The sequence below is a fragment of the Dermacentor variabilis genome, chromosome 1 (genome assembly GCF_050947875.1).
Source record: "Dermacentor variabilis isolate Ectoservices chromosome 1, ASM5094787v1, whole genome shotgun sequence".
NCBI lineage: Eukaryota > Metazoa > Arthropoda > Arachnida > Ixodida > Ixodidae > Dermacentor > Dermacentor variabilis.
Window position 1 is genome coordinate 74,225,052 of NC_134568.1, and position 27,180 is coordinate 74,252,231.

Genomic DNA, 27,180 nt, shown 5'->3' on the forward strand with positions numbered 1-27,180 from the left:
TCAAGACACCCGTTGTCTGCAGCTACAACAAAGCCTGCTTTGCGGAAGCAGTTGACAATTGTGCTTTTCTTCACGTCATTCCAAGCACCAGCCAGCATTTGAATGGCTCCGAGGAGGCCCACCTTAAGTTCGATTCCTAATTGAAGGTTGATTAGGAGCCTCTGCACCAGTTGTCTGTACCCAGCCTTAAACGCTTTCACAATGCCTTGGTCGAGAGGCTGATGTTTTGCTGTTGTGTTTGGCGGCAGAAACTTTAGGGTGATCTGCTTTAATGGGCAGACGAAGTGATGGGCCAAGCATTTGTCAAGAAGACAAACTTTGCAGCCAGACTTCTCCAGTTCGGCATCTCATGCCTGTAGCCACTCAACGAAAAAAATCACGTTTCATTCAAGCTTTCTTATTGGATGCATATCGAACCGGGAGGCCTTTTGCGTTCTTAAAGCAGCGTGGCGACCTGCTTTTTCCGATAACAAACGGCCGTAGTTTGCATGACCTATCCATATTTACAACAAGCAAAATCGATACGTGCACTTTGCTGTTCTTTCCACCATGGCATGCAGTGCCCTTCAGATGCAGAGTCTTGTTTGGCAGCATTTGCCAAAACAGTACCGTCTCATCTGTGTTGAATATTTGTAACGGTGAAAAGCTGTCGGAAATATTTGGCCACTCTTCAGACAACCACTTCTCTATGTGACTTGTGCTAGTCACCTCGCTTTCGCCCGAAAGGGTCTTTCTGACGATGCTGTAGCGACTCTTAAATCGCTGTTACCAACCAGTGCCACCAGTGAAGCTTTCTTCTCCGAAGGCCACAGCAAACCATTTGGCCTTCTCCATGAGCACTGGGCCATCAACAGGTATGTTCTTGGCACGTGTCTCCAAAAACCAGGCGTACTATGCCTTCTCGAGCTTGTCAAAGGTTGGGACGCGCACACGGCACGCTCCAGGGCGACTGGACTGCACAGCCTTCAGCTTAACATCGGCTTTGTTCTTGAGGATCCTACTTGAGGTGTTGCGAGGAATTCTGAACGCCACGGCGACCAACGACTTTTGCGCACTTGCCGGGCCGCAGCTCAGCACGGCGTTCAATACATAGATATGCCGGTGCACGGGAGTTCTATATACGCGAATGATATCATTGCATGGGATTCCCAAGGGGATTTTTCAACTGTTCGATATAGGCAATAATTCGATATATCCGGGTTCGATATATCTGGGATCGACTGTATATACACCCACGCTTGTAACACAGCTAAGATATTCGCCCACCTTTAGTGGAAACATGCCGTATTAGGATAGTAGCGAAGACAAATGCCGCAGTTTCCGCGGCGTGCCCGCCATGTGTTTCAATGTCACTGGCAGCTAAGTGCGCCCATCTCTGTTTCTGTCCCCTCAAAGTGGACGTGGCTACGTTATTGTCGCAAATTTGCCGATATTAACAATATTATTCATTACTGATATGGAAGAAGCTGTTTTATTGCGCATAATGTACTCGCGAGAAGAAAGAAAAAAAATCTCGTTCGGCCGAGTATATACAGTATGCACCGAATTCTCATCGTCAACTACTAGATTGACTAGGCATCGGGAGTTTTGGTTTTTGCAGAGTGTTGATGACGCGGACTACCACCATGCCTGGTGCTCTTTGGCCAAACCTGGCCCTTGCGCCATAAAACACCACACATCATCATACCACCATGCCGATAGTGTGTCAGTATGAAAATATAATTATTTCTGCTTGACTCAGTTTCCATATTAACACACGGTCGTGCAGTCAAAGTCGGAATTATCGTACGACGCATTGTAAGGTGTCTGAAATTTTGGTCGTCCTTATACATGCCTATAGGGCTAGTGGTGGTACCATGGAGCTGTCCGAATAATCAAGCATGTCCAAATTATCGGTGGGAATAATCGGTCGTTGACTGTACAATGAAACTTGACTGCAGCAATCTCTAATTCTGCCTGTGGGATGATACATTTCAATCTGAGCCTTACTTGAGCCTGTGATTCAATCCTTTTTTTTCTCCTTGTTTTTCTTTTCTTTCCAGGGGCATCCTCATGTGCATGTCCAGAAACTCTATTGAATCTGCAGTTTTTGGCTGCAAATCTGCTGACAAGGTGGGCAGTGGAGCCATATACTTTTGCCTTAGGCCCTTTATTTTGTATAAAAGAAAACTTTTCCCTTTATTTTCACCTGGAGCAGTTCCAAATTTATTACATCTTGAAAACTTACATTCACCAAACTACAGTGGTTATGGGTATAATGAAGGCCTGCTCTTGCTAAAATGCCATCAGAAATTTTCTGAGGGGATTTGTGGAGAGTAAAGGAATATTGTAAAGCACAGTGTGTGGTGATAAAATAAAGAAAAGAGAAGTGAATGTGTCTAAAGGCCCACCACTGGCATGCATTGGCACGCTTCAGCAGGTGCCGACAAGCAAAAGTGTCGCTTCACGTGCCGATAAGCGAAAGTGTCGCTTTGCGTTGGTTGGAGGAAAATTGCATACAACCACGGCACATGAGTTCTGATTCGCTGACGCTCGGCCCTTGGCTGTGGTGCACTATTGCTTGACCATTTTGTCGTCAACCGTCCAAGTCTGGCCTAAAACAGCCTGCTGTAAACTGAGCTTGAAACAGTAAGTTAGTGATTTGTATGCTCTTTTAGATATAAAAAACATGTTTGTATAATGAATGTACGCCTGCTGCAACAGTTTTATTTTTACCTTCTATGTAACAATAGTGCACAAAATATTGACATCGGCGCTTCCGCTCACGTCGTCATCTGTCTACAAGATCGCTTTGCAAACACCTGCATGATCAGGCCATATCGTATCAAAAGCTGTCGTACGATATTATTTTTGGTTGCACGTTGCACAACTGTGTAGGAATTAGGCGTGCAAACTATTATTGAAAAATCTGTATTAGAAATATTGTCACATTCTAGTAAAGGTGAAGAAGGATGCAGGGTCAAAACTGGGAGTTACAAATTTAACTCTTTATAGGGTTAACTTGTGCCCAGCAATACAAGTAACACTCAATCGCAACGATAGTGGTAAGCAAAGTCTGTGATCATCGAAAATCTGATCTGCAGGTCGAGCATGTCGTCGTTTATACATCAGTCATTGAAAGTCCAGCTTATTTACTGGTTCCCATGCACCTTTCAGAAACTACTACAGAATTTGTGTCACGTATGCAATCAGATTGTACAAGGTTCTTCAACAATGGACAACGAATAAAACCATCGGTAATATTCACGAAATTTCCTATACATGCAGGCGCATCCTGCGCCGAGCGATAACATCTTAACATTTGTGGCCTGGTGAAATATGGTCACCAGATACAGATAAAGATGTATGCGTGTCAATGTAATTATGCTTGTTGGTGTATAAGAGAAATGTGAAAATTGGTTTCTGAAAAAATCGACAAAAAGAATTGAAACACCTGCAGTGTTCTAAATAAACATTGTGGGGTCTCTCCTTCGTACTCTTGGGACAAAGGAACGACAACACAGTAGTGCAAACAATCACAAGGGCATTTATTGCACCTTTCATAGATCAATGCCTGCTAGCCGAGTTGCTATCCACAAAACATGCCGATGGGCGCGCGACAAATCTAGAAGTCCGACTCACCGTGACCGCATAGCGAGCGAATATGTTCGCCCCATGCTGGATCCCAACGCCTGGTCGTTCGCGTGTACGGTCACGCCAACGGTGGCGCGTTCGAAGTCGGCCACGCGAGACAGTCTCGCAGAAGCATGGGTCGGCGCACGCACAGCACGGCAGATGTCCGTCCCGCTTGCTTCCCGAACCCAAAGAGGAAGCGCCTTGTCTCTCGGCGCCCGAGTAACCCCGCCGTGGCGCGACACTCGCGCCATCTCTCGCACCGCGCTTGTACCACTCCGACCGCCGCGGGTGCCAGGCCACGCGAGCCGTGCGGGAAAACAGCATATCAGGGGATGCGTGAGAGTCGCGCATCCCCACATCCCCCCAACCTTAAATCACTACATATTCCGGCGAAACATGTCACTCGGTCTAACATCAATGCGTGCTTCGCGAACAAGGTAGCACATGCAACAGAGGCCGCGCCGAAGAAATGTCCACACGCTGTCCATAGCATGCGAGCCGACATTCTCCCTGGGTACACCGCTGGCGTCCGCCGGTCACAGCAGCAGCTTTGTATACTCGACGGCACGATTCCAGGCCAGGACTCCGGAGACGACGACGCAGTAGTCGGTGCGAGCAAGCGCCGACGCACCCTGCTGGCGAGAGCCGCAGTAGCTGTCGGTGACCGCCGGCTCTTTTGTCCGCCGCCGAGGGTTGTGAGCTGGATACAGGAGGCCGCCGAAGTCGCTGCGCCGAACTGGCCACAGCATCACCATCGCCCGGGGTGGCTCGATTGTAGTCCGGGGCAGCAGCGCAGACGATATGCAGGTGACAGCAAGCCAGGGGTGACTCCAATCACGCTGCGTACATTCAACACACTCGGCAAACACTAAAGTAGTGCAAGGGAGAGGAATTATGCATGCGCATCGCCCACGTGGTACGATGTTCAACTCGGCTAGCAAAAGATCGGGCAGCTACTCAGATGCTAAGTTCATGTGAACGAAGCTCGCTTCCTTGAGTCGAACGAGTAATTTCAATTCGTGCGAGGCGAAATAGAATGAGGGAAGCAAATTGCAACCCCTCAATGCCACGGTCCACCAGGTTGTGTCCCTCCACGTGCGACAGGCAGCTTCGTAAAGCCTTAGGCCTAAAGCGTCGCTACCCTGACAACAACCGGCATCCAAAAACAACCCCCCCCCCCCCCCGCAAAATATGATCCTGGCCTGCCCGCAGCGCTTCTTCAGACAGCCAATCAGAGGCGCTTGTGCACTTGTCGTGCAAGATTGCGAAAGTGCGAGTTGTCTCACTGCTTTTCTGGTTCATTGTGTTTGCGTCTTGTGGGCCTTATCCCGCAGTGTTGCCGTGATGAAGTGGCAGAATTCGCCTTTCATTGTGAAGCTCGAAATCATGAATCGGGTCGGACGCGATGAGAAGTTGGATGTCCCTGCAGCGTGCAAGATTCCGAGGAGCACTCTTGGCACGATTAGGGCTAAAGCTGCCAAACTCCCGACCTGGTGGCCGTGGCGCCCGACGCATACACACGGCCGTGTACAAGTGGTTCTTAATACGTGCTGGTTTCCACGTGCTTGGTGATGACTGTAAATTCTGATGAATGCGACGAAGCCGTTGCCGGTGTTGCCGAAGTTTGGAGCGAGCTGTCAGAATTTGCGGAAGCTGTTGACGAATCAATGGTGGACGAGTTTGTGAGTGCAGATGATGGTGTCGCGACCATGGGAGAGCCCGAAAACGAAGACTACATTGCCGACATCGTACCGAGCACAAATGAAAGTGGGCACAATGAAGAAAGCAATGACTGTCCTTTTTGCCCACATCCTCCGAAGTGATTGGTGCACTCGCTCTAGTCCGGTGCTTCTGCGCGAATGCCGAAAGTTGCAGCCTCAGCTGCTCCGACTCCTTAGACAGTGTGGGGAAGTGTGTGCGTCGCAGGCAGTGAACTTGGCCAAGCAGAAGTAAATGCAGGACTAAGTTGTGCGAAACTAGCTAGTTTCATCAATACAGTGATTTTATAAATGGTATGTGCTATTATGACATCCAATTATTTAGCAGGCTTATATCGAATTATGCTCTACGTCGAACTGATAGGCATCTTTTTGCGAGTTCGATGTAGCCGGGTTCGACTGTACTATTAAGCACTTACTCAAATGTAAGGGGGCAGTTCATTTGCATAACACACGCACGCACACACAGTTGACTCTCATTACAACGGACCCTGATAACGAAACCGAAATCTGTAATATACGAAACGCCTTACTTTCAAAACTTCGATCGTGATGTGTAACGACGTTATTACAAAAAGTGAGGGACAAACACCAAAAACACCAACACCAAAAAAGAAGAGTTCCAGTTTTGCCCGAAAGGCAAAGCATTGATTGTGATAGCAAATTAGTAGATAGCTATGCGAAGTAAGGATAGTAGTTTTATCGGCCGTGTAAAGTTGTAAACATTTGCTTACTAACTAAACTGACAAGCATGGTGTCACGCTCACGCAGGTAAACATGAACATGTCTTGCTCGATCACCGCGGAAAGTCGCTGTCAAAATGTTGGCGTGAGGAAGCACAGTCGAAACAGCAGGCGAATGGACCTTGGCGTTGTCTCTCGCTTCAACACGAACTAAACGTTGAAAGCACAGTGCATACGAAGCTACCGGCAATGGGTGCACTTTGTCCACATTGCAGATCGCTTTGAATATACGGCACTTGCTTGGCTGAGCTGTAAGCAGCAGCCACTGGTGTAGTACTCCCCCCCCCCTCCACGCTTCGCACGCGAAAGACGACGATGGGTTTCTGTCCTGCCTTCCTTTCCCGCATGCACGATATTGAGCCGTGATCATTGGCTGACCCCCGCAAGTCAGTTGCCAGCCCATGTCAACACGGCAAAAGTCCGTATTATACGCCCGATTTTGGCAAAATTTGCTGCTAATTTCGTCCACTGTAGCCGATAGTTCGTCGTAGCGCGGTCCATTAAAACTGAACTTTGTTGCATTAATAAAATAGGTAGAGCAAACTAAGGTTCAAATATGGTCTGTTATATCTGAAAGTCTGTTGATCGCACCCCTGAATTTGAAAACGATTGAAAACACTAGAATAGGTAGTGGCTGCCTTTGAAGGCGCGCAACATGGTAGGCTACTGCTCAGTGCAGCAGTGCCGGACGTACGCAACGGAGCCTGGTGTCAGCCTTATTCATACGTAGCCGCAGGACAGGAAGCTGCATGAAGCTTGGCTCGCGAAACATAAAACTGGCAAACAGTCATCGGCTACAACTCGGGTATGCAGCAAGCACAGACGCGAGGAAGATTTCTGCTACGGCGCCGGGTCTGCGATGTTCGAAAAACGCGCACTGAGACGCTCGCCCGAGTCCGCTACCCGACTAATGTCATGACGGTTTGGTCTATGAACTTGTCGATGCTATAGATACTGGCAAGTTCACTGGAGAGGAAAGGGAGCGGTAAGAAGCACATTAAAAAAAAAAGCATGGCATACGGTCATGTTTGTGTTATGAAATAATGCACTGGATTACAAAAAAGGAAGCAGCAGGAAATCGCACGCTGAGAACACCGATAAACATATAGTGCGACGCAACTCGAGAAATGATATTGAAACGTCCAAGAATTTAGAAAAAAAAAGTTTGAATTGTCGCGACGGCACATAGGCGTCGAAGTCTCTACAAAGAAATTATTTTTGAAAAGCTTTGATAGCGCCCACGCAACAATGGTTGCTTTTATACTGTCAAATGCTCTTATTCTGCGACCTAAAGCTCATGGAACGGTGCGAAAATGTGCCCACGGCGAAAGTGAAACAGTGCGCGGACAAGCATGCAGACGCGCAGTCGGTCGCTGCGAAGCAGTGCGATCGCTGCATTGAGGCTTCATTCTATTACGCTCCATTTAGTTATACAAACACTATAAGAACATATTTCACATAGTTTGCTCTCAGCGTTTGCCTACCTTTCACGCAAGAAGCCGGTTCGGGAGACTTCATCGCGGCGACCGCGCACAGTGGCGTTCACTGTACGTATTCGGTAAAGAGACAGCGTCTGTAAATGATTCTGTGCTTTCAGTTTGCCCAATATTGTTATTTAGACAGTAAGAACCGTCTCTTGTTTCGAAAGTACTTACAGAAATGTCCGGGAGAGCTCCCGCGTGGTGTTTTCACTGATCGCTGACAGCAAAATCTATAAGGAGCGCGCCGCGTGATCCCTCATACTACGCCAGCAAGGCGCTTCCGATAGATGGCGACTCCGTAACTCCTCACCGCCATTACCTGCTGCATTCGCGATCTCTGGGAAAGAAAGCGAAGGAGAGGGGGACCCGGAGGACGTGCACAGTATCCAAGGTGGCTCTACTAGTGCTGAAACCCGGAAATTGTCGATATCCTCGCCTTCCTTGACTGCACCCGGGGGTGGGGGGGGAGGGGGAGGTGACAGAATACCTATGGGCCCCGGGTGCCAGACGACCTAGTTACGCCACTGGGGATGGAGAGGGATAATGCGCTATAACGTGATCAAGTACATGTTGGGAGGTGGGGCAGGAACGTGTGCCTATATGCCCTCTCCTCCTAGTGTGCACGTTGATATGTATGCCAAGCACCATATCTTGGAGGTAATTTCTCCACGGCCAGTGCATTGAGCAAGCCAGACAATTGATGCCTTGATGCACATTGGGTTCTGGCGCGTGTAGTGTTGACGCTTGCGTAGTCTCAAGTTTTCTAGACATGTTGCGAAGCATTAGCTTGCACTGTGACAGTGCGTTCGTGGTCATCGAGTGATTTTTATTAATGTTTGCTTGAGCGCATGTGACACCGATAAAGCTGCAAACCTTTCTTCGTGTGGTTGTCCTCTTTGCTATCGCCATCAATACTCCGCCTTTCTGGCAAAACTGCCTTTTCTTTCTTTTTTTTTTTTTTTTGGCTCAGGACGGATATTCATATTACACTTTGTTTGGATTTGAGGGTGCCGGCTACTGGCACTAAGCGTGGTCAGCCATGGCATCCAAGATTTATGGTGTTGAGTGTCGCAGCACATGCAAATCTCGGACCCCATGAGCCACATCGATGCATTTCTCTCAGCGCGATCTGTGCCACACATGCTGGTGCTTGTAACCACGCTATTATGGCCTGACCTTCTTGTGATTTGTTTATAAATGCTTACTAACAAGATAGTATCCACTGGAAATTTGTGAAGTTGTTTTTACTTCTGAAACTTTAAAACCTCGAATTAATGAAATTCACTATTAACAAAGTTTTCCACTGCAAGTTGTACTTCGTTATATCGAGGTTTGACTGTATAATTCAAACTCACAGAATCGTTTTTGCCATGGTTACAGATGCAGTGGGAGCTCTGGGAGCTCGACAGCCACGGGAGAGCTGAGGTGCCTCTGAAGAATAAAGATGAGACATTTCCACTGGGAATGGCAGTCTCGTACAACGCCCAGCGCAACATCATTAGTGAGTACTGTCGTGTTTTACCACTGTCCGCTGCATGTGTTGAAGTGTAGCCTGTTATTTTTCTGATGCTCTTAAGTTAAAGTTACCTCCACTGTTGGTGGAAGCTTCAGCCATTTTTAGCCAGTGGGAAAGACTAGTGGTTGATGCAAGAAGGGATGACCGACCCTTTCAGTGCCAGGAGCTGTCAATCTGTACATGCAACAGAGTAGAACAAATGTTTTTTTAGTCCTACCATGTTGCGATTTACAATGAGTAAGGTGCAGTACAGTTGCCTGACTAACACGGCTACCAATACAGATAGCAGTAATGTGAATGGTTAAAGGGCAACTCCGGCAATTTTTTGATCGCATCGGCCGTCAATGAAATTCACTGGGTACGTTCCTCAGAACACTTCCATGATGTCCTCAAAAAAGCAGATTTGAGAGTTTCAGATTTTTTACAAATTAATTTAATTAATTGCCTCGAACACCCTACTTTACGTCCTCCTTAGTTACAGGCCACATTGTGTATGGCGTCAGGAGCAGGGTGTCTACCAGCTGGGAAAACTGGGACTTCTCAGGGATTTTGAATATTCTGGAAATACAGGTAAAGCTCAGGGAATTAACTTCTGTTGGGAAAATTAGCTATCATTTTATTGAAGGCAGACAAAAGGCGTCCTAATGCTGGCTCGAGTAAAAGAGAGGAATTGTAGCGAGTTGTCTTTGATGCTGTGTCGTCAGTTGGAGGAGTTGGCAGTGTACAGTCGACGATCGATTTTCCGGGCGCCCGATTTTTGGGACATGTCCGATAATGCAGAGGCATTGCGGCACCACTACGTACCCCATAGAGTCAATGTATAACAACGTCTGAAATTTTGCACACAAGAACCCTTCACTGTCCGATTTTCCAGACTTTTTGCCGCAACCGCAAGTCCGAAACTGCATTAATCAAAGTGAACACTGCCGTTTTATTTCACCGCCTCAAACCGGCACTCTCGCACGCAGATCCACTGGTAGCCGTAGCCACCACCGCAACAACGCGAGGCATAGCTGCTTCGATGTTCGCTATTAAGGTTCTTGCCATTCGGTGCTGTGTTTGTCATTGAAAGAATTCGCCGCTGTCAGCATGACTGATGTATAAAAATCGACGCGCTTGACCCGCTGATCAGATTTTTCGACGATCGCTGACTGTGTTCGCCGCTATTGTTGTGCTTTGAGTGTAACTTGCTTTTGAGGACACAGGTTCAATAAAACACGAGTTTTGCCATTCACAGTTTTTCTGCTTTCTTCACCATCACTACCACGTGACAATATTTTATTCGCTGTGCATTTTACTACCCCTCCCTTTAGTTTTCTATTTTGAATAAAATAAACATTACTGCATAGTATTTAAACTGGATTAGGTTGTTTTTTCTTTTTTTAACATGCTTACTTAGAGAGTGACACCATTGGGCGACGTGGTGTCAGGCTGTCTTGACATAAGACACAAGTTCTGTGTCACTCATGGAATTTTGCAAAGGTACTCAGGGAAAACCTGGAAAACTCGGGGAATTTGAAAACGCCAACTTGGTAGACACCCTGAGGAATGTTCCATGTATAGCATGCCAGGATCATGGAAACGACAGCTTCGAGAACGTCAAGGAGTCGACGATCGTGAGCTACCTACTGCACGGTGTGAGAAGTGTCTGTCGCGTGCGTTGCGTGCCCTGTAGACGGGCAAGAGATGGGAGGAAAGTGGTGTTGCGTTGTTGGCTGCACAAACTTCAGCCCTCGCCATCTGCACACACAGGTTGACCCCATGCCGATCGCATTCAGCCGAGGCTAAGCTTATATGTCACAGTCGCATAGTTTGTGCGCCTACTGCTAGCAGACCTGAGCGACTGACCTCGAGCTAATTAAGCCATCAGGATGAAGAAACTCCTTCTGTAGTTCAATTTTGACCATACGGATTTGAAATAAACCATTCCTCATTTTATACAGTGTACACATAAAAAGCGAGAAGCGATGACATGGAGCACTATCGACATCAGTACGTTGCCATTTTCGACGGAAAGCTGCCAGCCGCACTCGCCAACATTTTCCTAAATTAAATGCGACTACGAACATGGGTCTCTTTCTATGTATGGTCAGGCAGACTCATTATTTAGCTTCCAAGGTGCACTGCTTGCCTCGTATCCCAAATGGGCAGCAAACGTACGCCCCTTCGATACAGCAACATAAACAACCGCCTCATTCAGCTGCCAACGGTATCAATACTGGCATCAGTGGTTCCGCGAGAAAACTGTGTGTTCTCTAAATGAATGATCATACGCACAAAGTCTTCATCTGTGTCTGCTTTACGGAACATATTGTGTGAGTGAGGAGAATACGAGGAATGATAAGTAGGCAGCATAACAACGCTCTTGTACTACGGTCTCCCGCTCGCTGTTTTCGATGGTGTGTGGTCGCTCGTATCAGCGCGATTCAGAATGATGCAGTGGTGCCTACATGCAGAAAATCTGCCTGTTTTGATATGTTGTGACATTAATTGGTGTCACTGATCAGCGGCTAGCATTATATCTCAAACGAACGGTGAGTGGTCGCTGTACCTGCTGATGTAAACAAATGCACCAGTCTGTGCTTTGGACTGTCAGCGGCGTTCTTGCGGGATACAAATGCGGAAAGTCGTGCTCCATGTCTTACAGTGAGCATGCGAAGTGCTTGCCTGAGAAGGGGTAAAACACGTTAAATAGCAAGCAGCACATATAAAATCAGTGGTTAGGGCTACCCTTGGTGCTCATGTTGCAGCACGATATGTAGCGCGTAGGTCCTGGGCCTCGTGGAGGTGGGTCAAATGCGAACGGCGATTCGGGGCTATTGAATTCATTGGAATCATAACTGTCAATATTTGACAGATCCGAAGAGCTGGTGCAGCTGATGTCACCCGAAGGTCTAGCTTGGTCACTAATCAGCTGAGCGTCTGCTCTTCGCTGGTTATGGCCGCTGGGCGAGACCGGCATGCCTTGCGCGCCTTCCCTGCTGGGACACTAGTAAACAAAGACGTCGCACGAAGAGGTTCGCTCGGCTCCTTGGTCAGGGTTCAGTTTCGTTTGCGTGCTTTTTTGCTTATATAAAATTATTTTCAAATTTGCACCACAATTCTACTATCAGACGCATGACAGGGGGGTCTCGGGAACCCAAATATTCCATTACCTTGACATGGTAAAGAAATCGCTGGAGTTGCCCGTTAAGGCCTACAACAGAACTAGAACCACGACAAAAATGAGACAGCCTTTATGCACTATGCAACAGAACACAAAAAGGAAGACTGTTCAGACGATCTGCGGGGCTATATAAAAAAGGGAATCTGGTCTATTTATTGTTATCCAGTAGAAAAAGAAGCAAAAGTCAGTACAATTGGCCGTCCTGACTGGGTCAAGGTGGGACACATGACATTTGCTCAAAAGTTGAACTGCCTCACTAAATTTGGGACAGTTGGCAACCCTAGTGTATGTGCTGGTTACAAGTTGCAATTTCATAATGCACAAGGGGCCTTTCCTTGCACAAAAAGCTTGCTGAATATATTGTTGTGGAATGTGCATGCTGCAAATGATAATACAGTGTGGCTAGTGGAGCCTCCTTTTAGTAGTGAAATGTTTTTAATACATGCAATAATTTCATTTTCTGTAAAGATGAAAATTTCGCATTAGACTTGTTATAGATATGGCAGCTATAATAATTAATTGTGGCCCCAATGCTGTAAAGTGTAGCCATCAATCTTTGCCTGAGAATTAGTACATTAATGAGGATGTTGTTCACTGCTAGCACATTGTTCGTCATCATCATCAGCAGCAGCAGCAGCCTATTTTATGTCCACTGCAGGACGAAGGCCTCTCCCTGCGATTTCCAAGTACCCCTGTCCTGCGCTGACCGATTCCAACTAGAACCCGCAAATTTCCTAATTTCGTTGCACCACCTAGTCTTCTGCTGTCCTCTACTGCGCTTCCCTTCTCTTGGTATCCATTCTGTCACCCTAATTGTCCAACAGTTATCTAATCTGCGCATTACATGACCTGCCCAGTGCCATTTTTTTCTCTTAATGTCTATTAGAATGTCGTCTATACCCGTTTGCTCTCTAATCTAAACCGCTCTCTTTCTGTCTCTTAAAGTTACGCCTAGCATTCTTCGTTACATTGCTTTTTGCGCGGTCCTTAACTTGTTCTCAAGCTTCTTTGTCAGTCTCCAAGTCTCTGCCCCACATGTCAGCACCGGTAAAATGCACTGATTGTATACCTTCCTTTTCAATGATAATGGTAAGCTTCTAGTCAGGAGCTCACGATGTCTGCCGTATGTGATCCAACCCATTTTTATTCTCCTGTGAATTTCCTTCTCATCGTCAGGGTTCCCTGTGATTAGTTGACCAAGGCAAACGTACTCCTTCACAGACTCTAGAGACTAACTTGCGATCGTGAACTCTTGTTCCCTTGCTCGGTTATTTATCATTATCTTTGTCTTCTGCATATTAATCTTCGACCCCACTCTTACACTCTCCCTGTTAAGATCCTCAATCATTTGTTGTAACTCGTCCGCAGTTTTGCTGAATAGAACAATGTCATTGGCAAACCGAAGGTTGCTGAGGTATTCACTGTTGATTCTTACTCCTAAACCTTCCCAATTTAATAGCTTGAATATTTCTTCCAAGCATGCAGTGAATAGCATTGGAAAGATTGTGTCACTTTGTCTGACCCCTTTCCTTATAGGTATCTTCCTACTTTTGTTGTGTAGAATTAAGGTGGCTGTGGAATCTCTGTAGATATTTTCCAAGGTATTTACGTAAGCAGTCTGTACTCCTTGATTGCGCAATGCCTCTATGACTGCCGGTATCTCTACTGAATCAAATGCTTTTTCCTAATCTATGAAAGCCATATAGAGAGGCTTATTGTGCTTTGCGGATTTCTCAATAACCTGATTAATGACATGCATGTGATTCATTGTAGAGTATCCCTTCCTGAAGCCAGCCTGTTCCCTTGATTGACTAAAGTCCAGTGTTGCCCTTATTCTATTGGATATTATTTTGGTAAATATATTGTATAATGCTGGGAGTAAGCTAATGGGCCCATAATTTTTCAGTTCTTTAACGTCTCCCTTTTTGTGGATTAGTATAATGTTTGCATTCTTCCAGTTTTCTGGGAACGTTGCAGTTGATAGACGCTTTCTATGGAGAGCCACCAGTTTTCTTAGCATTATGTCTCCTCCATCTTTGATTAAATCGACTGTTATTCCATCCTCTCCTGCTGCTTTTCTCCGTTTCATGCCTTGCAAAGCCCTTCTGACCTCATCTCTAGTTATAGGGGGAGTTTCTGTGTACTGTTCATTATTGTTTCGAATAGAATACTCCTGAGTCCTCTGGGTACTGTACAGGTCAGTATAGAATTTTTCCGCTGCTTTTATTATACCTTCGAGATTGCTGATGATATTACCCTGCCTATCTTTCAGTGCATACACCTTGGTTTGTCCTATGCCAAGTTTCCTTCTCACAGATTTCAGGCCGTGTCCATTTTTTACGGCTTCTTCAGTCTTTCTCACGTTTTAATTTCAAATATCACTCATTTTCGCTATGTTAATCAGTCTTGACAGTTCTGCGAATTCTATTTTATCTCTTGAGTTGGACACTTTCATTCTTTGTCGCTTCTTTATTAGGTCCTTTGTTACTTGGGAGAGCTTGCCTACTGGTTGCCTTGGTGCCTTGCCTCCCACTTCGTTTGCTGCCTCTGAAGCCAGCCTCGATACGGTTTCATTCATTACCTCTATGTCATCATCGTCATCTCGCTGTTCTAAGGCTGCATATTTGTTTGCAAGTACCAGCTTAAATTTGTCTGCTTGTACCCTTACTGCCTCTAAGTTGACCTGTTTTTTCTTGACCAATTTATTTTTTCTTTGTTCAAATTGAGGTGAATCCTAGCCCTCACTAACCTATGATCACTGCACTTTACCCTCCCTATCACTTCTACATCCTGCACTCTGCTGGGATCGGCAGAAAGTATGAAATCAATTTCATTTCTTGTTTCACCATTAGGGCTTTTTCAGGTCCACTTTCTATTGCTACGTTTCCTGAAGAAGGTGTTCATTATTCTCAGCTTATTGCTTTCTGTGAATTCTACCAGCATCTCTCCTCTAGCATTTCTAGAATCGACTCTGTAGTTGTCAATTGCCTGTTCACCCGCCTGCTTTTTCTCCACTTTTGCATTGAAGTCATTCATTACTACTGTATAAGGACTTTATTTCCAAGCCTTGTTCTATGTACAGTCAAATCTCAATATAATGAATCACACCGGACACCCAAAAATCGTTCATTATTCTAAAAGGGTGTTATAGTGAAAGCCCCGCAATTAGCGATTCCGCCCATCAACCCATCAATTCATAAGTTGTCACTGTTTGAGCTATCCAAGAAAATGACGCTGTTGGCTATCGGCCCGCGCTGTTGCTATTTTCCATAGATTTCGCCGCCATGCACCACCTAAGCACCATATAATAAGAGTGATGCATTCAAAGCTGACACTGAGAACACTACTGACAAAAAGGAAGCTCCATGTCACCTCCAAAGTGCAATGTTTCTTGTTGTTTGTTTGTTTTTCACATTCCTTGCCATGGACACCGCAACTGTCTCACTTAAGACTGACACCTCAACTATTCCGAAGTACAAGCGCCCGTAAACTCCACCGTTCGGAAAGTGTGGCTGTGTGGCATCCCAGTGAGTGCGGAGGTTACATTTTTCCGCACGTAGCTAGTGCGGTCGCAGAAATAAATGCAAAAGAAAGAGGCATGTGCAGAAAGAAGGGCGAAAGAAGGAAGAGACGCGGCCCCCATGCTAGGCGACACTTGCCTTGACGGAGCATGTGCTCGGAAAACCCGATGCGTCGTTGCCTCCGCAATAGATTAAAAAAGTTATCTCTTGCACTTTTTTTACTGAGTGCTGTCTCAGGTTTTCCTTACCCATGCGCCCTGGCATCCAATTTCTGCACCTTCTCGTCTGCTAATCTACTATTTCGGCTGCCGTGAAGGATACACGGAAATCTAAGAATCCCCAGATTTGGGAATATTAGTTCGTCTTACTGAGGCATTGTTAACATAATACAGAAACTGAGTAACGATCCTTATTCTGAAAAATTCAGTATTCTGAAATTCGTAGTTCTGAAATATTTTTACATTGGAACCATAAGAAGTCAGCAGGGGATTCCTGAAAAGTATGTGTATCTGGTGGTTGTAGTAACGACGTTTCACTGTATAATTTTTGTCTCTCTTGCTTGCATGCTTATCTTACAGGCAAGACAGAGTCGTGGGCTCCAATGCCTATTCTCCTGGTGCTGTCAACTTGCGGAGGCCTCTCCCCATTCCACATGAAGAACTTGGCTACGGGAGCACCTTCTCTTGTGCGGCCCCCCGAGACTCTACTGCCAAATGGCCAGCGCAGGCCCATGGGTTAGTGTCTATGTACTTCATACTCGCCTGTCTAGGGGCACCAAAAATAGAAAAGGAGTTCTGACACATATTTTCAAATTTCCAAAAACTTTGCCACATGCTTCTGTGCAAGATGAGACTTGCTAAGCGTGATGGTTGAAACGTAAGAGTGTTATATTTAATATGCAGCAGAACCCCAGTGATACGTTTTCAAGCGACTGCTCCGAATGGCTGCCAGTACAGTTATTAATCGAACGCCACTTCAACGGATGTCATTCTAACTGGCCCTTGCACGAACTTGACGTGTGCCTTCCTATTTGCAAACCGACAACAAGCAGCAAATGATGCTAAACCCAAAAGTGAAAAGGAACCCGTACTTTACTGTCGGCGTCAACCGTGGCTGGACTTGTGCCGATGACCGTGCCGAGTGGCGCTGAGTGATGTGATGCACAGTGACTGCTTTTTATCTGTTGCACAGATTAGCCAGATGATAACGAGCTGATTATAACCCACAGAAGCCACCTGCCACAAAGATAGAGAAACCTTTCTGCTTTCTGGAAGAAAACTGGAAAGCAGAGCTTTCTAAGCTATAGAAGATTTCCATTAAGCACTGTATGGCCTGCTATTAAACAGAAAACCACATTGGTATTCAGAATGACATAACTTCTCTATTTCTTTAGCTTGGGGGGGAAAAAAGCACTAGAGGCTATTCAACAGACATTCTATTAATCAAAAATATTTTCCAGACCTGCATATAAGAACTGAGTTGTTATCAGTGCTGTCGTACTAATTTAGTGTTCCCTTTAACCCGTAACTGCCATTATGAATTTCGAAAAAGTTATTAGAAGTGCATAATTTTACTTAGACCTACATATTTCGTGCCAATCTTTTCTAAAAAATACCAGGAATGCCTATTGCATTTTTACTGGTCTTGTTGACAAAAGAAGCTAAATTTATTATGTAATATTTTTATGTCAGAACTACAACCTTCAATTATACACATGTGCCAAAATTGCAGAAAGTTTACAATGAGTTAACTCGTCATGGGGACCAGAGGACACTCGTTGTGATGACAAGTTACCTCATCAGTGGCAATAACCGGTTAATAAGAGTAGACCATACCATACATCTCGATTCCTAGTTTCCTAAGTTACTGATAGCTAGCAACATTTTTGTTATGTAGTGTGAGTAGATTCCTGAGCATGTGCAGCACCATGTTTTCTTGCAGAAAATGTACGAGCATAAAACTGTGTTGAATTTTCTGATACAGTCGAACCGACTCATAACAATATTCAAGTGCCACGAAAATTCCATTGATATAACCAGTGATTGTTATAACCGGGTTGCATGAAAAAATCAAAATAGGGGGATGGCAGAACTGTTGTGAGAAAACTATAATGGCGAGGAGGCCAGTGTCCCTTCCCACCACCTTCCTCCATCCGGCTGCTGATTGTGTTCACTCATTCAACTGCTTCCTGGGTGCTCTGATCACGTGTAACAGGCTGCGGCTGTAGGCGTTTAAAGAATGGCACTGCTATAACAACTGCAAAGAGGGGTCACGGGCGGCAAGCGATATGCAAGCCCCGCTGAGGCACTGCTTTGGTGGCCCCAAAAGGGGCCTTTTAAAAAGTCATGAAGGTTGTTGCGACAGCCTATAAGCTTGAGAATTCCACAAGAAATGCTCGCCGCACACTTTTTGCTGGCTTGCATGAGAAAATCCTATGTTCGTCAGCCTTGCAGGCATTACGGGAAGCTTGCCGACATCCTTCTCCAAGGCATCCAGATGCTCCACGTAGTGCAGCGGAAGGTTCCTCGCGAAAATGAAGCATCGGAGGGACTGAATCATCTGCCGGGCCTCCTGTGAGGACAACATTGAGGCAGCCTGCCCTACTGTGTCATTTCTGGTGTCGTTGCCATTGCTATCGGATGCAAGCACGTTCACGACGATCGCCTCATTGGTTAAAATTACTTAGTTTCCAAATCTATAGCTGTGCGCTTTCTTTTCACCGGCAACGTTGTGCATTGCCGATGATCAGCGGGTGGATCAGCCATCTTCCGTTTCGGCGGCGAGTCAAACGAGGCTGAGAAACCACATGGCCAGGAACAATTTCAACGCAACCAACAAAGAGGAACGTGAACAATTAAGCTGTTTGCAGAACTGCGCTGAATGAGGAGCCAGCGAGCAATCTGGGAGCAGCGCAGTTGTGGCGGTCCATTCGTGTTTCAGAGGGTGGCGTGGCATAGAGCTATGGGTGCAGCCCAATCGTGTTAGGAGGGGTGGAAGGGCGATGGGAGAGAGGCGCGTGGGGGATGCTGGAAAATGTGCGCGCGGCTGCTATTGGGGCTGCGGGCCATCCTTCAGTGGCTCAAATTTCTCGTTTTCTTTTTTAAAGCGCAGCTTTCTTTGCCTTTTCCTTTGACTTTCCCACTGCTGCTGCTGATGTAGGCTGCTGTGGTGCACATGGCTTCAGGGGGATAGTGGTTCAGAGTGTGTATATACATGACAGGCCTGAGTAAGAGAGGAAAGGGGACAGGAGAAACTCGTTTTGTCTGCTAATGTGCTTGACAGCTGTAATTTCCATGACTCCCCTCAGAAGCATTGCAGAAACTGCAGTGCTTCCCTTTCTACTAACTTGGGAGGCCAGAGGGGATGCAGACTGAACTGTAGAGAAGAGGGAGGAGAAGAGGCAGTCCCATACAAGAGAGGGGGCAGGTGACGTGAGAAGGCAAGTAAACCCCACTACTATAAGACGGCGGTTGCAGGGAAACAGGATAAGCTTAAGTTCAAGGTATGGTACTTGCTGCTATTTGTGAAAAATAAAGGCCATGCAAATTTGTCAAGGGGGTAACTTAAGCAGGGCGTGCAGAAGCAGAGCCGCATTAATTAAAGCATACCACAGGGTCCAGGTGACACTACGGAAATGGTTGACCGTCAATTCAACACTTCTGTACCGACCGCATTAGCTTTGCGGCTATGTCATTGCTAGATGTTGTGGATTTGTTCCCAATTGTGGCAGCTGCATTTCGATGGGGGTGAAATAGAAAACGCACATGCACTTAGATTTGGAATGTGTTAAAGAACTTCACAGTGTCAAAATTAATCCCGAGTCTGCCACTACGGCGTGCGTCATAATCCGAGTGTGGTTTTGGTGCCTACAGCCCCATAATCCAATTCAAGTGTAATCCTTCTGCCACAATGCGATGTGCCATGTGAGGCAATGACAACGCGCAGCCCTCTCAGAGGTTATAAAATATGGTGCACAACAACGCCTCGTGCAAACACCTCTCCCTGTGTGTTCTGTGTACTATGCAGACAAACAGCAGTGGTGCACACAAGGTAACGTTTAACATCAACTCACCACTCTCGTGTTAGCCTAAACTTTAAGAAATTAAGCTTTAGCCATCAATACCACCGCTAATTATCATCAATCAAAGCATCCAGCACGGAAAGCTTCGCTTACATAGATTCCCACAGTGCGTGGGATCTGCATAATTTTTTCTTTTCAAGGATTTCGCATTTCACTACCCTTCGGCACGGACACCCAGGAGCCAGACTTCATTGTTATAGCTGATAATTCGGCATTGAGGCATTGTAGTAAGTGGATTATTTCACCATGGAAAACATACAAAAGTTGACAGTGTAGCAGCTTCTCATTGTTGTAACCGATATATTGTTAAAACCGGTATCGTTATAAATGGGTTCGACTTTATTTGAAATTCGACTTTTCTTGATCCGATTTAGTATTCGATTCAAAATCTACTACAGTCGATGCTGAATATATTGAATGCGAAGAGGAGCGCTAAATGGTTTCATATACAGTATCAATAATTCGAAATATAAAATATGCCTATCTGAAGCTTCTCCAAGATCTCCGCAAGTCTTGGATAGCTTCCTGAGATCGTGAAAAGCGGAAACTTGCTGATTTGCTGCTCCAAAACCATTTTGAATGCACAAGTGTTGACTTATTTTTGCTCATGAGCGTCGCTTGCGCTGCAGAATGGTTGTTGCAAAGCTAACCCCAAAATCCTGCATCACCCAGATGCCTGACAGCGGTGCTCCTTGCGCTTGTCAAATGCTTGTTGCTTATTTTTTAGGGGTGTGCAATTACTGAGTAGTACATTTCGAATCGAATATTGAATATAAGAAAATTTAGCACAAGCTTCTTTGCTTCCAGACTTTGTGCAAAAACGGTGCTGCAAATGCTCAGAATGCTAATCACATTACATAACTAGAATTAAGTAGTGTACCTGTGAATCGAGATGTATAGTATGCTCTACTCTTATTAATGGGAACACCAAATTAGTATGCCAGCGATGATAACAACTCGGCTTGTATACGAAGGTCTCTAAAATATTTTGTATCAATACAATGTCTGTCAAGTAGAATTAAGTGCTTTTTTCCCTCTGAAGCTGAAGAAAGAGTAAGGTTGTCCTAAATACCAATGGGGTTTTAAGTTAGTTAAATAGTGTGCCATACTTGAGATTGCTTCATGGCACTCCTCAACTGCTTAGAAAGTATTGCTTTCCTGTGCTATTCCAGAAAACAGGTCTGTTTTTCCATCTTTATGGCAGGTGGTTTCTGCGGGTTATCGTCAGTTCATTAAAGTCAGTCTGCTCAACAGACAAAAGCGGGGAATACATATCATGTCTCTCGGTACCGGCAGAGTCCTTCCATGTTTTTTCTGGTCACGAAACTGCCGCCTCAGTTTCATATAGCGCCAGCGCCCGCCGCTAGAGGCGCAACCGTGCATGAGAGGGCATGCGAACGCCGCTGCCGCTGTGGTTGTGTGTGGGGCAGCCTCGGTATTCTAGCTTTCTCAACTTCCTCAACCATCGCTTTAGTTTCACGTAACTATTTTTAACATTGAATATAATTAAATTACTGCCTGAGCGTGTCTTCTGCGATGATATGAGCGCACGGGACGAAAAAAAAAAGCCGCTCATAACATGGAGCTTGCGGTGGTCTCAGACCGAAAAAAAAGAAAGATCTGGAATTTTAAGAGCCAGAACCGCGATACGATTATGAGGCACGCCGTAGTGGGGGACTCGGGATTAGTTTTGATCACCTGGGATCCTTTAAAATGCGCCTAAATTTAAATAAACGGGTGTTTTGCATTTCGCCCCCGTCGAAGTGCGTCCGCTGTACACGGCCGGGCGGTCTCGGTCCGGATTTCTTCATCATCGCCGTTCGCCTCAACGCTTCGGTGGGCTCCGCTTTTTAATATTTGCCTTAAATTAAACACCGTGCATTCGCAACAAAACGCCAGTGGTCCCACTTATCACCAGATGAGTAAGCGCCAATTCTCCGTTGCGCATAGCGCCAGATTGTTCGCCGAGCACAGCTGTTCAGTTTCTGTTAAACTGTGGCAGAGAAGGACTCTGTGGGCAGTATCTTATAACGAGATCAAAACAATGAAATTGCTATTGCAAAGGGCTGCTACCGTAGAATACTTCATGATAAAGAAAAGCGAACTGAGCTGCTCCATGCGCTTAAGATTTCTTGCAAAGCGATGCCATTTCTGTATAAGATAATGCAAGACGAACTTCGCTACTAAATGTCTTCGGTGCGGCTTTTACCAACGGATTAAGGCGAACCTGAAGTGTTAGGTTCAGTTGAAACTAGCTGTAATTAGGCAATTGCCTTAGCAAGCAGTCGTTTAGAAGCGTCAGTAAGCCCAGCACTTATTCACGCTGCTCGTGGTTTCGACGCAGAAACGACGAGACTAGATATTTTGGTTCTTAATTCGCAACTATTTACAATGTGTTAAAATGTTGCAATCACCGGTCCTGATATTCTTATCATGGTCGAAAAATAAAAAAAAAATACTTTATAATTCGATTAAGAAAAGAAATAAAACGTGTTGGTGCAAAAACAAAATACAAGCACGATCATTTATTTATCATGTAAAACAAGCGGAGCGAAATACAGATAGTACAGAGGCGTCCGGTCATAAATGGTCCACCATTCACAATGCAAGAAGTTTGTTAAAAGCATCTTTGAAACGGCGTTAGTCTTCAGCGTCGGCTTCTCACGCTCCAGGGACACGTCGTCACCGTTGATGTTGAAATTGTACGCAGTGACGATGTCCGAGGCGTCAAAGTGTTTCGCGCACACACGCGTATACTTCGATTCGAAATTAAAACCGCCACTTTCCTGCCGCGGTATGGCCCGCTTCCATTTCTCGCGCTGCTCCTTGTTATTAGGTAAACAGAACAACGACACCTTTTCGGTCGTGCCCTTGTAGCCGGAACGGCACCCAGGCACGCAACACGTGTTCGGCATCGTTGTCCCACCCCGCCACTTCAACCAAACAGCCCAGCACTCGAAAAATAGCGCAGCACATGTACATAACGCACCCGATCACTCAGCTTGCCTCGCACTGCGCGCGCGTTTCGGTACGCGAACGATGCCCTCTGTGGCACAGTGGCGCCGCGTCGCGGCACCTTTGGGCAGCATATGAACCTCTCCCATAGCGTGACGGCGGAGTTTCGTGACCAGAAAAACATGGAAGGACTCTGGTACCGGTCATCGCGGTCATCGGCGCCTCATGTGTCGACCGTGGTTGGCACCGACTGTAAAGAGTGTTCAAATCGCAAAGTCCATGGCAAGTTTGTGCAACGTCCCTTCCCCTTCCCTCCACTTCTTTGTTCGTCTACATCCATCTGCTGTCTGTGTAAACGCACATGCATCTGCAGCCGGGGGGCATATTTACAATTGCTAGTCGGTACAGTGGGGAGTGGCACTTGTGGAGACGACGGATGTTTGCGCGCATGCACGAGTAAGAGCAGGTGCGAGAGAGGACATGTGGGGACTTTTGCTCCTTGAATATACGACTCTGCCTAGGCACTACGGAGGAGTTTCTTAGCGCGCGTTGTATGCATTTGTCCCTAGGCGTTCCGGCAGAAGTAGCGGGGCGCGATAGTGCTGAATTAGCATTGCAGGTTGGTAGCTGGACGTAGGTATATTTATTCAATTGTGTTTTTTACTAATTAAAACAATGTGTCATTATTTCGCATTATTGGCGGTGCCTCCAGGACAGCAAAGCGGCAACGGGGACATCAAAGCTAGAACCTGGACTGGTTCGTGGATTGGGGCTTGCCGAGGCCTGCGCGTGCCAGGGGAGTATAAAATCGGCTGTCCGCTATTGCAGACAGCCAATTTTTTATGCGAACGCCGCTTCGGCCTCCGCGGCCTAAACCCACAGGCCGGCCCTGCTTCCAGCTTTGATCCCCCCGCGACCGCTTGGGTGCCCTGGAGATCCTGTGCTGCCTGCTTTAATATTGCTACGGAACAGCCGCCACAGTGTGGCTGCACTGAGGAGAAGAAAGACGACGTGGCCACCGCTTGATATAGCGTCGCCATCATTGCCACCGCTTGTCTACGTGTAAATATATTGTAGACTCGTACGTCAGCTACACGTAACATTAATTTGGTGGAGGTGGACGTTCCCCGTACCCGTCATGGAGCTTCGCAGCGGTCGCAACGGCGACAGTGCAACTTCGGCTCCTGCTGGCGGCACTTCCTCTACGCAACCGTCTCCGCCTGCAGCCCCGACCTACGTCGCCATTTCCCCACCTCGGGATCCTGGTGTTTTCAACGGAGTCGGCAGTCCTGATGTTGACGACTGGCTCCGCTTATACGAACGTGTCAGCACCAGTCACAGGTGGGATTCGACTATTATGCTCGCGAACGTTGTTTTCTACCTCGACGGAGCTCCACTTGCATGGTTCCAGACTCACGAAGAGGAGATCTCGAGCTGGGATCTCTTCAAAGAGAAGCTCCGCGACCTTTTTGGCAATCCCTTCGGTCGTCAAGTCAATGCCAAGAAAGCCCTAGCCACACGTGTACAGACGTCGACCGAGTCCTACGTGTCCTACATTCTCGACGTCTTGGCCCTTTGTGCCAAGGCTGACCCGACCATGTCTGAGGACGATAAGCTAAATCACGTCCTCAAAGGGATTGCTGACGACGCCTTCAATTTACTGGTGTTTACCAACGTCACCAGCATCGATACGATCCTCAAGGAGTGCCGCCGTCTTGAGCATGCTAAAAGCCGCCGGTTATCCCAGCACATCACGCGACTTCCCAACACAGCTGCTACGTCATCCTGTGACGACCTCTTCCACCAGCCGTCGCGATGTGACAACTTGACCCGCATTATTCGTCGTGAGGTCGAAGCGGCACAACCGGCGGCCCCTTCATTTCCGTCACCTGATCATTCTCCGGTGACAATCTCCTTGATCCAGGCCATCGTCCGTCAAGAGTTATCCAACATCGGCCTGCACTCCATTCGTTCCGCATGCTCGGAACCTCTCTCTCCACGCACGGTCCCACCGCGCCCTTCTTACTCTTATGGACAGCGCAACCCCTCCGAATGGCGAACCGTGGACGACAAGCCGATCTGTTTTAACTGCCGACGCATTGGACATGTCGCTCGCCACTGCCGCAGCCGCTGGACTTCCCCCACACGCTATTCTCCTAATTACCACCCTCGCCCCTCTAGTGCGTCCTTTTCCTTCGCCCCTTCTATGCCCACCCCATCATCTGACCCTGCGACGCCTTTGACACGACCCCGCTACTCCCGCTCGCCTTCTCCCTCCCGTCGTCAATCTCGCTCGCCCCCGTCTCGCCGTGCTCCTTCTCCGACCTACTCGCCGCACCCCCGACCGGAAAACTAGACAGCGCAGCTTCTGGAGGTGAAGCTGCAAAGACGACATTGGCTCAAAATCCTTACCGACGAACAAGAATCTTTTGGACGTTCTCGTCGACAATGTTCCTGTGTGCGCGTTGATTGACACCGGGGCGCATGTGTCCATTATGAGTGCTGCTCTTCGCCGTCGGCTCAAGAAAGTTCTGACGCCTGCCCCGAACCGATTTGTACAAGTCGCCGACGGAGGGACTGTCGCTATTGTTGGCATGTGCTCTGCCCGACTCACCATTGCTGAGAGACACACCGTCGTTCTCTTCACCGTCATCGAGCATTGCCCTCACGAACTCATTCTCGGTCTGGATTTTCTTGCCCATCATTCTGCCCTCATTGACTGTTCGGCCGGCTCACTTCGCCTTGACTTGCCTCTTCTTGCCGACCCTGTGGACCCGCCTCCCAGCCATCTGAGCTGCATAGATTTTATTCGCCTACCACCTCACTCTATGACACACGTAGACTTGTTGTCCTCACCAGCTGTACCTGACGGCAATTACGTGGCCGCACCAATTCCGGCCGTTATGCTTACACATGGTGTTATCGTGCCGCACACTGTGCTGAAAATTACTGGTAACCGCACCTGCCTTCCACTCGTCAATTTCGCGCTAACCGCGCAAGTTCTGCCTCAGGGGATCTCCTTGGCTATAATTCGCGCTTTGCAGGATGATGAGGTCGAGCCATTCACAGTGGAAGATCGTTACAGCTCAGCCCATACCGTGACGTCATCGCACAGTACTGACGTCGACATGAAGAAGATGGTCTCCTCTGACCTTACACCTGCTCAAGCTGCAGCCCTTTGCCGCGTTCTTGAAGGCTATCGCGACATTTTTGACTTTGACAATCGACCCTTAGGTCAAACGTCCGTCGTGACCCATCGCATAAACACTGGCGATGCGACCCCTATTCACCGTCGTCCATATCGTGTTTCTGCGTCAGAATGAGCTGTTATCCAACAGGAAGTCAAAAAAGATGCTTGCAAAGGACATTATCGAGCCTTCCTGTAGTCCCTGGGCTTCTCCCGTCGTACTTGTCAAAAAGAAGGATGGAACGTGGCGTTTTTGTGTAGATTATCGGCACCTGAACAAAATCACAAAAAAGGACGTGTACCCTTTGCCACGTATTGATGACGCTCTAGACTGCCTGTACGGTGCCACTTATTTTTCTTCTATCGACTTACGGTCCGGATACTGGCAGATATCCGTCGACGACATGGACAGAGAGAAGACTGCATTTGTTACCCCTGACGGCCTTTATCAGTTCAAGGTGATGCCTTTCGGTCTCTGTAACGCGCCCGCCACCTTCGAACGAATGATGGACTCTTTGCTTCAGGGGTTCAAGTGGTCCACCTGTTTGTGCTATCTGGACGACGTCATCGTTTACTCACCCACATTTGACACGCATCTAGACCGCCTTTCAGCGATTCTTGACGTGTTCCGCCGCGCCGGTCTCCAGTTGAACTCGTCAAAATGTCACTTCGCTCGCCGCCAAATCACCGTCCTTGGACACCTCGTGGACGCCAGAGGCGTGCGACCTGACCCGGACAAGATTCGCGCCGTTACGAACTTTCCTGTTCCGAAGTCTACCAAGGACGTTCGTAGTTTCGTAGGGCTGTGCTCATATTTCCGACGCTTTGTGAAGGATTTTGCGACCATCGCCCGTCCCCTTACCGACCTCTTGAAGAAAGACGCCCTATTTTCTTGGGGACCTGACCATGCCGCATCTTTTTCGCAGCTCACTACTCTCCTTACCACGCCTCCAATTCTGGCCCATTTTGACCCGTCTGCTTCAACGGAAGTTCGAACTGATGCCAGTGGTCACGGCATAGGAGCAGTATTAGCACAACACCAGCGTGGACATGATCGCGTTATAGCCTATGCCAGCCGACTACTATCACCCGCCGAGCGCAATTATTCAATCACAGAGCGCGAGTGCCTCGCTCTTGTGTGGGCTGTTGCCAAGTTTCGCCCATACTTGTACGGACGCCCCTTCTGTGTCATCACTG

The 27,180-nt window shown here is 47.2% G+C and overlaps 1 protein-coding gene across 7 annotated transcripts in view; it reads left to right on the forward strand.

The window, feature by feature from the left end:
- Positions 1–27,180, forward strand: part of LOC142579570 (uncharacterized) — a 303,963-nt gene that overhangs the window by 24,512 nt on the left and 252,271 nt on the right. For all 7 annotated transcript variants that reach the window (XM_075689924.1, XM_075689954.1, XM_075689963.1 and 4 more), the window contains exons 9-11: positions 2,043–2,112; positions 8,938–9,058; positions 16,339–16,494. In XM_075689924.1, the coding sequence (XP_075546039.1) occupies positions 2,043–2,112; positions 8,938–9,058; positions 16,339–16,494 (347 nt within the window). The remainder of the gene's footprint in view (positions 1–2,042; positions 2,113–8,937; positions 9,059–16,338; positions 16,495–27,180) is intronic.